The 12,714-nt window shown below is 40.6% G+C and overlaps 1 protein-coding gene across 1 annotated transcript in view; it reads right to left on the bottom strand.

Moving 5' to 3' along the window:
- itga4 (integrin alpha 4) overlaps nt 1–12,714 on the bottom strand; it is a 205,085-nt gene that overhangs the window by 57,515 nt on the left and 134,856 nt on the right. The window contains exons 18-20 of the mRNA XM_084314032.1: nt 10,129–10,205; nt 6,198–6,348; nt 3,490–3,591 (exon numbers count right to left, since the gene is read on the bottom strand). Of these exons, the coding sequence (XP_084170158.1) occupies nt 3,490–3,591; nt 6,198–6,348; nt 10,129–10,205 (330 nt within the window). The remainder of the gene's footprint in view (nt 1–3,489; nt 3,592–6,197; nt 6,349–10,128; nt 10,206–12,714) is intronic.

Here is a 12,714-nt window from a genome sequence, read left to right as displayed (position 1 = left end):
GCCTCGGCTCGGCCAGAGTTGTTTCCAACGCAACCACCTCCCGCCATGAAGCTCGCGCTCCGTGGCCGAAAAAGGCTGGTATTCATTAATGATCCTTCCGCAGATTCACCTATGGAAACCTTGTTACGACTTTTACTTCCTCGGCGGGGAGCTAACGCTACGTTAATGCTTCTCGCAAGCAGATCAATGGCGGCATTGCCGGAAGTAAAAAAAATAATAAACGCTTGCCGATTGGTGGTAACAGCAGAGGCGGGTGCAAGCGGTGTGACGTAATTGGCAGAATCGCCTGTCATTCAATCAAAATTGTTCTATTGCATTGGTTGAGACTAGAGCTCTGGTTGAGTATCCAGCAACAGCCCGGCAGAGACCATACTGGTTGAGCCGAGCGACTCGGGGGACGCGCCGCTTCACATCGCCTCACCGTCGTTGCGCCTGCTTTATTTTTTTTCACCGAACGTTCGAACCCATTAATTAAAGTCCGAATGTCAGCTTAACGAACGAACGTTCGAACGTTCGGGCTCAGCCTTACTGTGGGTGTATTTTGTTACATAGTGTTATTGTTCATTGAGCATCCTGATGGCCTGATGGTCCTTCGGAGTCTCTCTGTACTGGCCATGAGACTCCGGTATTGCTTGCCTGACTGCAGCAGTTCAAAGAGGCAGTTGTTTGGGTGGCTGGGGTCTTTGATTATTCTCTTAGCCTTACCCATGCACCACTTGTTGTAAATGTCTTGGAGAGTGGGAAGCCCCCCTCCAATTGTGCGTTCGGCTGAACGGGCCACTCTCTGTAGTCTGCTACGGTCTTGTGCAGTGCTATTCCCAAACCAGGAGGTGATATTGCCAGTCAGGATGCTCTCTATTGTGCATGAGTAGAAGTTCTTAAGGATCTTCTGACTCACTTGGAACTTCCTTAGGCGCCTAAGGAAGTAGAGGCCTTGCACGGCCTTCTTGATAACACTGTCAATGTGTGTGGTCCATGTCAAGTCCTCGGATATGTGGACTCCGAGGTACTTAAAACTGTTCACTCTCTCAACCGGTGCCCCGTCGATGCTGAGGGGGCTGTAGTCCCTGACCCCCGACCTCCTAAAGTCCACAATCATCTCTTTTGTTTTGCTGACGTTCAGGAAGAGGCTGTTCTCTTGACACCATCCCGCTAGAACCTTTACCTCTTCCAGGTAGGCCCTCTCGTCGTTTGCAGAGATCAGGCCCACCATGACTGTGTCGTCAGCAGATTTTATTATTGTGTTGTTGTTCCGCTGTGCCACACAGTCATGTGTGTACAGGGAGTAGAGGAGGGGACTCAGAACACAGCCCTGGGGGGCCCCTATGTTGAGAGTGATGGATGAGGAGGTGCAGTTGCCTGCTCTCACCACATGGGGTCTGCCCGTCAGGAAGTCCAAGACCCACTGGCAGAGGTCATAGTTCAAGCCCAGGTCCCTGAGCTTGGCTATGAGTTTAGAGGGGACTATGGTATTGAATGCTGAGCTGTAGTCGATGAATAGCATTCTCACATAGTTCCCCTGCTTCTTGTCCAGGTGTGATGCTGCTGTGTGCAGCACATGGGCTATGGCGTCCTCCGTGGACTTGTTGGGGCGATATGCAAATTGCAGGGGGTCCAGGTTGATGGGGAGGGAGGAACAGATGTAGCCCTTCACTAGCTTCTCAAAGCACTTCATGGCTATGGAGGTGAGAGCTACAGGGCGGTAGTCGTTGAGGCAAGCAGGCTTGGATTTTTTGGGTACAGGGATAATGGTGGACTTCTTCAGACAGGTGGGGATGACAGCCTGTTCTAAGGACAGGTTAAATATGTCAGTGAATACTGGGGCCAGTTGGTCGGCACAGACTTTTAGGATGCGGCCGGGGATACCGTCCGCTCCTGCTGCCTTCCTGATATTCACTTTCTTAAAGGTCCTCCTCACCTCATGTTCTGTTATCCTGAACACTGAGCCTCCATCAGCAGTGCCCCCCCCCCCTCCATTGCAGTGGTTTGTAGGCTGGTGTTGTTATTCACAGCCTCAAACCTCGCATAGAAGGTATTGAGATCATTTGCCAATGAGATGTCACTGTTCAGCTTGAGGGAGGTGCCTTTGTAATCTGTCATCGTTCTGAGGCCCTGCCAGATACCTCTAGAGTACAGCCTGTTCAAACTGAAGTTCAACGTTATCCCTGTAACGCCTTTTTGGTCAGTAACCTGTGTTTAACCTGGATCAATAACCTGGGTCAGTAACCTGGGTTTAACCTGGGTCATTAACTTTTGTTTAACCTGGATCAATAACCTGGGTTTAACCTGGGTCATTAACTTTTGTTTAACCTGGATCAATAACCTGGGTTTAACCTGGGTCAGTAACCTGGGTTTAACCTGGATCAATAACCTGGGTTTAACCTGGGTCAGTAACCTGGGTCAGTAACCTCGGTTTAACCTGGATCAATAACCTGGGTTTAACCTGGGTCAATAACCTGGGTCAGTAACCTGGGTTTAACCTGGGTCAATAACCTGGGTCAGTAACCTGGATCAATAACCTGGGTTTAACCTGGGTCAATAACCTGGGTCAGTAACCTGGGTTTAACCTGGATCAATAACCTGGGTTTAACCTGTGTCAATAACCTGGGTTTAACCCGGATCAATAACCTGGGTCAATAACCTGGGTCAATAACCTGGCTTGTGGATGCAAAAGGGAGTGTGGTTGGTTAGATTAGGGTTATGGTTAGTGTGAGGTCTTACCCTAGCGTGTGCAGGTAGATAGGGTTAGGGTTAATCCATGGTTAGCTTACTGGGGGGTCGGAAACTCAAGATTAGCCACTTGCAGACGGCAGGGAGAGGCGCGGGGTGTGACGTAGTGTATATTTTAGTTGATGAAATATTTTGTTGACTAAATGTTTTAGTTGATGAAATATTTTTTCATTTCAGTGTCACAGTATGACATCGATCTCCAAAATAAGAGAACAAAAAAGAAATAAAAAAAAGAATAAAAAATAAAAATAAAAAAAAACTTAATGTTAAGGTTAGTGTGATGTCTTACCATAGCGTGTGCAGGTAGATAGGGTTAAGGTTAGTGTGATGTCTTACCATAGCGTGTGCAGGTAGATAGGGTTAAGGTTAGTGTGATGTCTTACCATAGCGTGTGCAGGTAGATAGGGTTAAGGTTAGTGTGATGTCTTACCATAGCGTGTGCAGGTAGATAGGGTTAAGGTTAGTGTGATGTCTTACACTAGCTTGTGCAGGTAGATAGGGTTATGGTTAGTGTGATGTCTTACCATAGCGTGTGCAGGTAGATAGGGTTAAGGTTAGTGTGATGTCTTACCATAGCGTGTGCAGGTAGATAGGGTTAAGGTTAGTGTGATGTCTTACCATAGCGTGTGCAGGTAGATAGGGTTAAGGTTAGTGTGATGTCTTACCCTAGCGTGTGCAGGTAGATAGGGTTAAGGTTAGTGTGATGTCTTACCCTAGCGTGTGCAGGTAGATAGGGTTAAGGTTAGTGTGATGTCTTACCCTAGCGTGTGCAGGTAGATACAGGCTGGAGACGCTGCAGTCGACTCCTACTGTGGTGCTGTTGTCTTCTTCTGTCAGGTCACAGTTCACCCTGCTCTCCTCCTGAGGGGGTGGTGCCAGACACAGTCTTCAGGATTGTGTGGAATGATTAGCTACACTAACAGGCTACAGCAACCATTGTACACTGTGGTCTATGACACAAAGTGCTTCCCAGATCTGGGAAATAACTGTTATTTTACGGAAACCTGGGTTGAAGGCCTCTTCCTTCGGTCTTGAGTCACTACACTTTTATTTCAAAGTGCATTTGACCTGTTTTCACCTGTTGGGTTGAAAAGCTAAACTTTGACACATACGACACTAAAATAAAATAATCAATCAATACATCTGTCAATAAATCAATCGGTTAATAATTCAGCCAGTCAGCTAGCCAGTCAACCAGCATGTGGCAGGTTTATTTTCACCACACGATGGCAGCATTGTTCACCTGTTGACAATGTGTTCTGTCAAGCTGTAGGAAGAGTAGGGGATGTGCATGTGGACACTTTCCTGGAGAAAATAGCTAATATCATCGTCAAACAGCTAATATCATCATCAAACAGCTAATACCACGATCAAACAGCTAATATCATCATCAAACAGCTAATACCATGATCATACAGCTAATATCATCACCAAACAGCTAATACCATGATCAAACCGCTAATACCATGATCAAACCGCTAATAGCATCACCAAACAGCTAATACCATGATCAAACCGCTAATAGCATCACCAAACAGCTAATGCCATGATCAAACAGCTAATATCATGATCAAACAGCTAATGCCATGACCAAACAGCTAATGCCATGATCAAACAGCTAATATCATCATCAAACAGCAAATATCATGATCATACAGCTAATATCATCACCAAACAGCTAATACCATGATCAAACAGCTAATATCATGATCAAACAGCTAATATCATGATCAAACAGCTAATGCCATGACCAAACAGCTAATGCCATGATCAAACAGCTAATGCCATGATCAAACAGCTAATATCATCATCAAATAGCTAATATCATCATCAAACAGCTAATAGCATCAGCTAATACTAGGGATGTCCCGATCCGATCACGTGATCGGGATCGGGGCCGATCACGTGATTTTCCGAAGATCGGGATCGGCAAAAAAAAAAAAAAAAAAAAAACGATTTTTTTTTTTTTTTTTTTTACTTTTTTTTTTTTTATTAAACAAACATGACCATGTTCACGTCTTAAACTCATACTGAGGCCTTAGTTTTGGTTTTAAATTGCATATCATCATTAATTTATTTATTGTCACAGAGCAGAAGAATTTTGCCAAAACAAACCAATAGTATCCAGCTGCAGAACGGCAGACCAGCCACAATCTCAGACCCAAATAATTTTTATTTAAATTTTTTTTATCCCAATTTCTCACATTACATTCACCCTGAATGTTGACGTTATCCAGGTGAAAAGTTAACTTCATAAATCATTTGATGTATAATTAAATCAAAGGAAATGCGTTTGGGTCTGAGAGTGTGGCTGGTCTGCTGTTCTGCAGCTGGATACTATTGGTTTGTTTTGGCAAAATTCTTCTGCTCTGTGTGACAATAAATAAATGAATGATGATATGCAATTTAAAACCAAAACTAAGGCCTCAGTATGAGTTTAAGACGTGAACATGGTCATGTTTGTTGAATACAAAAAAATAAAAAAAATAATTTTGATCGGATCGGGAAATATCGGTATCGGTAGATACTCAAAATCACATGATCGGGATCGGATCGGGAGCAAAAAAACGTGATCGGGACATCCCTAGCTAATACCATCATCAAACAGCTAATACCATGATCATATAGCTAATACCATGAGCACACAGCTAATAGCATCATCAAACAGCTAATATCATCATAAAACAGTGAATATCAACATTAAACAGCTAATATCGTCATCATACAGCTAATACCATCATTATACAGCTAATATCATCACCAACTAATACATCTTCAAACAGCTAATACCATCATCAAACAGCTAATACCATGATCAAACAGCTAATATCATCATCAAACAGCTAATACCATCATCAAACAGCTAATACCATGATCAAACAGCTAATATCATCATCAAACAGCTAATACCATCATCAAACAGCTAATAGCATCATCAAACAGCTAATACCATCATCAAACAGCTAATAGCATCAGCTAATAGCATAATCTAACATCTAATGGCAGATTTACCTAGATTATTTAACAAATATTTTTCACCATAATTAATCAACTGGGTTAAAAAAGACTGAACTTTATAGGAATCACTCAGAACAACCAGCCCTGCTTCCTTCAGCTTACTAAATCTGGTACAGTCCTGTGATATTAATATAGTGTTAGTAATTAAGTAGTACATATGCATTGTCCAAAACTTAATATAGTATTAGATGTTAACTTACACTGTCAAGAACTGTGATATTAATATAGTATTAGTAGTTACTGTAACTTACATTGTCCAGTACTGTAATATTGATACAGTATATATTACTAGTAGTTAACTTACATTGTCCAGAACTTTAATATTAATATAGTATTAGTAGTTAACTTACATTGTCCAGCACTTTAATAATAATACAGTATATATTACTAGTAGTTAACTTACATTGTCCAGAAATGTAATATTAATATAGTATTAGTAGTTAACTTACATTGTCCAGAACCTTAATATAGTGGATGTTATTTGGGAATCTCAGAGACAGTCTGGGTAGAAACACGTCATCACCAGTGTTGAGTATGGAGCTGTTTAATATAATGGTCTTCCCATTCCCCAGAGCAAAGTAGGGCCGGTTATTATGGGTCCTGTGTAGAAGCAACACAATTATTATTAATAACTAGTTAATAATCAGATGAAAACATAGAAAACATGGTAGGTTATTATCAGGCATGCAAGGAAGAGATTAAAGTTATTATGAAAATATAGATAGATAGAAAAAGTAAAGTTATCATAGTTATTATGGAGATTAATAATGATTGATGATGATGATGATGATGATGATGATGATGATGACCACAGGTTGTACTTGAACACTGTGCTGTTATATGAGTAATTCAATATGAATAAATTATTGTAGTTGTTGTTGTTATTGCTGTCATTATTCTTATTCTACATATAGTGTAATAACAATAATCATATTCATAATAAAACTCAATAATATTTTATAATGGTATACATAATACAAAATATAATATACAGTATACTAATGATATATAAAATATAGTGTATATAATATACAATAATGACATTAACACATCCTGCGCCATAAACGTTGTACGACGGGTTTCAAGTTCATGCAAATTCTGCCAATCCACGGCGTACAACGTTATTTTGATCATATTTAATATTTTCGCCATGTTATTCATATTTCCCTCATGGAGCCTGGTCTGATGCTGTGTGAGCCGGCACAACTCTGCAACGCTTCAATACTGCCCCCTGGTGGATGATCGGCGAGTTGCCAAACCGGAAATGGCCGGTTGGATCTCGGTGCGTCTCCTAAATGCGTCCAGCCACTTGCATATTGTTGCGGGACTCAAGACACACACCGTGGATATGGATCGCTGCCATAACTCAATAATCGACATGATTTGGGCTGTTATTATTATTATACAAACCGGAAATGGATCGACTCGATCCCCATCAAATAACTGGGATCTTTTTGCTCCAGTCTCATCGCCCAACGGTAAGAGGAGGCTGACGTTACTTTCAGCCTGTTTGTTTATTATTATCCATGCAAACTGCTCTGATCTATATATCACCCATACAACATAAACAGGGTTCCCACGCTTGCCTTGAAAACATTTTCCATGCTACCTCCTGATTTTCCAGGTACCATATTAAGTGATGATCTATAGGCCCCTGAAGCTTTCCGCCCCCATCTGCGCCCCCTCCCCTCACACACACAACCCCCTAGGACACCTGACTACTTACTTGATTTAAAAGATGTGCCAGTCAAGTCTACATTGTAAATGCTTAGAGATTATGTCTTATTGATAATATCAATGCATGAAATAATGCAACAAGCTGTAGATCAGTGGTCCCCAAACTACGGCCCGCCTCCACATTTGGCCGGGCCCCCTAGAGCCCCGGAGCTTTAAAAAAAAAATTAAAAATAAATATTTTTTTTGTTTAAGATGGCAGCATCCCCATTGTCGGTGCTGAATGTTTGTTAGTGTTTGATCTTTTTTTTGGTTTTTAGTACTTTTAAACATCCATTTTAGTAAGTAGTAGTTTTCATTTGATCCTATACATTTTTCATTCACCGATTTGTGGACTTTTTTTTTAGTGTCCTGAAAAGCGCCTTATAAATAAAATGCATTATTATTATTATTATCATCCAGGAGGGAAAGACACTTTGGATAGTAGGGACTGCATCTCTGCCTGTCCTGACCAGGAAACACTTTGCAACTGTGATCTCCTCTGGCAGTAGTCATGGATATTGTAATGTGTGGCGAGGGGTTGCAGCAATTCCACTGAGAGAAACTGGTCTGAGGCTGGATAACATGTACGCCTGTATGCCTCTCATAAGTTGTTCTCCAACTCATGAGAACCTGCTCTCAAGCTCTTGCAGAATTCTGTCGAGGACTGGATAGAACAGTCTCTGTCTCAGCTGATCTCCTGAGCTGAGGTCTGAGCTTGTGCCACAAGATGACTCAACTACATAGTGTTATTTATTTCATTAATAGTGTTATTATTTATTTCCTGACTTTTTTTTTCTGTGAAGATCCCGGAAAGGGTTATTAATATTTGGTTATGTGTGGCTTTCTGGAAAACAATAAATGTTTACGTTTAGGCACCCCTGCGATCGTCACACTTTTTCTGTTACAAACTGACCCCGGCCCCCACCAGAGAAGGGAAAAGTTATGTGGCCCTTTAGGAAAAGTCAATGAGTGAAATAGTACATATGGGGATCAAACATAGTTCTAGTATTTTAAAAGCAAGGTAAAATTACCTCAACAATTCTAGTGTAAGCTGCTAGCTAGCAAGATTGCACTGCTTACTAACTAACGTTGATACACCCAGGTTTACCACACAGTTAAAACACAGCTACTTGCATAAGAAGTTTCACTGTAGATGTCAAGGCTCCTGTGTTGGCTGGGAAATGCATGTATTTGACCATTCTATTGAGATTGCGAGTAACGGTTCTCGGTTATTATTCCGGAAGTCCACCAATCCGAAACTATACTTTTAAAGTCCATATCACCAGGTTGCCTGCATCAATACCAACATCCAATATACCAGATATGATGCCAAGAGCATGCTCTAAAAGCTGTTCACATGTAAAGGGTTTTTATAAACTCATCTTAATTATGTGCTCAATAGTTTCATTTGATTACTATTTTACACATCATCCAATAACATTTTCCAGGAAAACTGTCTCAATTTCCATGTAAGTGTTCACTTTTGCTCAGTTTCCATGACTTTTCCATACTGGAAAATGAAAAAAATAAATTCCATGTTTTCCATGTTTTCCAGGTACCGTGGGAACCCTGATAAAGCATTTAACGCTGATCACGGAATTATAAACGACCCCCCCCCCTCCGTTCATCCGCGCATGATCAGTCATAACGTTTAGGATAATGTACAGTTGAAATTTTTTATATAGCGTGGATCGGCAACAAACAGCATTTGATAATCTATATATGCATTTATGCCTATATCTCACGTTCTAGGAATTACTGCAGAAAACGATAGAAACATATTTATATTCTAGACAGTATTTTCATATGAATGTGTGAATGAAAAAGTAAAACGTTACTACATCCTGAAAATATAAATTAATGGAACTCATTAGGGTTTATACCAGGGGTCAGCAACCTTTTTGATTCAAAGTGCCATTTTAAAATGTTCTTGTTAATCAGTGTGCCATATCAACATTAAGGTTAACATTAAGTAAAATTATGACACCACATCAAAATGTAAATGTCCAACAGATCTGTAATTATATTCCATCCATATAGGCAACGTGCATGCATAGCAATAGTTTTAATAACCATTTTCCTCTCATATTATATAAGAGCGCTATACAAGAATGCTGCCATCTTTATGAGATGCTTGCTTGCCATACCTGGACACATTCACTCAGCCTTGTCTGCCTCATCCTTTAAAAGTGTTCTCATGTTTGCTCTCAAAATGGTGTTTAACACTCAATGTTCGGCAAACAACAACAGACTGACCCTTCTGATTGGCTCTGACCCTGAGATATCCCTGGTATATCAGTCAAACTACCATAAATAACAGGCTGTGCAACTGCCAATGGCTATGAAAGAGGTAACTCGGCGTGGGGATGAGAGGACACTTCAACATTTCCAAAAAGGTTCCTCTCTTACTCGTTAAGATACCATGTGCCAGTGGTGGCTCTCATGCCTAAGGTTGCTGACCCCTGGTCTAAACTAAGCGTGTGTGTGTGTGTGCATGTGTGCGTGTATGTGTATGTGTGTGTGTGTGTGTATGCATGTGTGCGTGTGTGTGTGTGTGTGTGTGTGTGTGTGTGCGCGTGTGTGCATGCGTGCATGCGTGTGTGTGTGTGTGTGTCTCTGTGTGTGTGTCTCTGTGTGTGTGTGTGTGTGTGTGTAGTAACTTACTGTGGCAGGACCAGCAGAGCAGATAGTTGTAGGTCAGTAGAACAGTTGACCAGGATGCAGTAACGCGCAAACTCTGTCTGAAACATAATAATAATAAATAATGTATTATAATTTTAATAATAAATTATAAAGACATAAACAGCACTTTTCCTCACTCTTGAAGAGTCCTTGAGCAAGGCACTTAACTCCTGGCTACCCAGTGTTTGTGCTCAGTGGTCAACAGTATCGGACCAGTTGTACTGGACAGCTCCTAGTGGTCAACAGTGTCAGACTGTAGTTGTACTGGGCAGCTCCTAGTGGTCAACAGTGTCAGACTGTAGTTGTACTGGGCAGCTCCTAGTGGTCAACAGTGTCAGACTGTAGTTGTACTGGGCAGCTCCTAGTGGTCAACAGTGTCAGACTGTAGTTGTACTGGGCAGCTCCTAGTGGTCAACAGTGTCAGACTGTAGTTGTACTGTGCAGCTTCTAGTGGTCAACCGTGTCAGACTGTAGTTGTTAGTAACAGTCTATATTAACTAACCTGGTTAGTAACAGTCTATATTAAGTAACCTGGTTAGTAACAGTCTGTATTAAGTAACCTGGTTAGTAACAGTCTATATTAAGTAACCTGGTTAGTAACCGTCTGTATTAAGTAACCTGGTACAGTATATATTAAGTAACCTGGTTAGTAACAGTCTATATTAACTAACCTGGTTAGTAACAGTCTATATTAAGTAACCTGGTTAGTAACAGTCTGTATTAAGTAACCTGGTTAGTAACAGTCTATATTAAGTAACCTGGTTAGTAACAGTCTATATTAACTAACCTAGTTAGTAACAGTCTATATTAAGTAACCTGGTTAGTAACAGTCTGTATTAACTAACCTGGTTAGTAACAGTCTATATTAACTAACCTGGTTAGTAACAGTCTATATTAACTAACCTGGTTAGTAACAGTCTATATTAACTAACCTGGTTAGTAACAGTCTATATTAACTAGCCTGGTTAGTAACAGTCTATATTAACTAACCTGGTTAGTAACAGTCTATATTAACTAACCTGGTTAGTAACAGTCTATATTAACTAACCTGGTTAGTAACAGTCTATATTAAGTAACCTGGTTAGTAACAGTCTATATTAACTAACCTGGTTAGTAACAGTCTATATTAACTAACCTGGTTAGTAACAGTCTGTATTAACTAACCTGGTTAGTAACAGTCTATATTAACTAACCTGGTTAGTAACAGTCTATATTAACTAAACTAGTTAGTAACAGTCTATATTAACACTTTGATTGCCCAAGGTTAAATTCATGATATACCATCCCTTGCCAGCTCTATTTAACATGGAGAAGTTCCCCTTCTTTGCAGGGCTATAACTTTTTAAATTCTATTGCTAGATTGCCATTATTAGGGCCCATTCAATGTCCTATATGTATTGTTCATGGTGTAGCAACGTTAAACTTTTTCATTCACATATTCATACTAAAATATGGTCTAAAGTATAAGTATGTTTTCATCTCTTTCTGCAGCTTTCTCCAGAACGTGATTTATAGCCCCAAATGCATTATATTGATGATCAAATACAGTTTGGTAGCGATCGGTGCCAGATGAAAAATTTCAAATGGACGTGCTTCTAGACGTTTCTACGTATCATCTGATGATGACCGGATGGGCGGGGGATCATTTATAATTCCGTGGGCAACGTTATACCATTCATCTAATGTGGGTCATATGTTCATCATAGCAGTTTATATCGAACACGGTAATACTACACTCTAAAACTCACCCCAGTCTCCTCGGGCCGTTGGGCGATCAGCGTGGAGTAGACAGTTTTCGATTATGGGATGTTGAAATCCCAGATCTATTTCCAGGTTGTATAATAGTATATACGTCCAAATCATGTTGTTTTTTCGAGTTATTTCCACCGATCGATGTTCACTGTGTGAAGACAGAGTCTCTCTAACATTAGCGAGTGCCCGGACCCCATATGGAGTGAGTCCTGCCGGTTCAAAGGTTGACATCCGGTTTCGATCTGCCGATCGGCCACCAGATGGCGCTCTTGAACCGCTAGAGGGTTGAGAGGAGATCAGCACTGTGTGTCAAGGCTCCGGAACGAAAATATGATTTCGATCACAGATTTTTGAAATATTGATATCAAAGACGAGTTACGGCGTCCTCGGCAACTTGAGCATGGCGGGGAATGACGAGTTCCGGCGTTTTCGGCAGTTAAAGTGTTAACTAACCTAGTTAGTAACAGTCTGTATTACGTAACCTGGTTAGTAACTGTCTGTATTAACTAACCTGGTTAGTAACAGTCTGTATTAAGTAACCTGGTTAGTAACAGTCTATATTAACTATATTAAGTAACCTGGTTAGTAACAGTCTATATTAAGTAACCTGGTTAGTAACAGTCTGTATTAACTAACCTGGTTAGTAACAGTCTATATTAACTAACCTGGTTAGTAACAGTCTGTATTAACTAACCTGGTTAGTAACAGTCTATATTAACTAACCTAGTTGGTAACAGTCTATATTAAGTAACCTGGTTAGTAACAGTCTGTATTAACTAACCTGGTTAGTAACAGTCTATATTAACTAACCTGGTT

Source organism: Notolepis coatsorum (assembly GCF_963971535.1).
Source record: "Notolepis coatsorum genome assembly, chromosome: 5".
In the NCBI taxonomy this organism is placed as follows: Eukaryota; Metazoa; Chordata; class Actinopteri; order Aulopiformes; family Paralepididae; genus Notolepis; species Notolepis coatsorum.
This window is presented reverse-complemented; position numbering and strand designations above follow the sequence as displayed.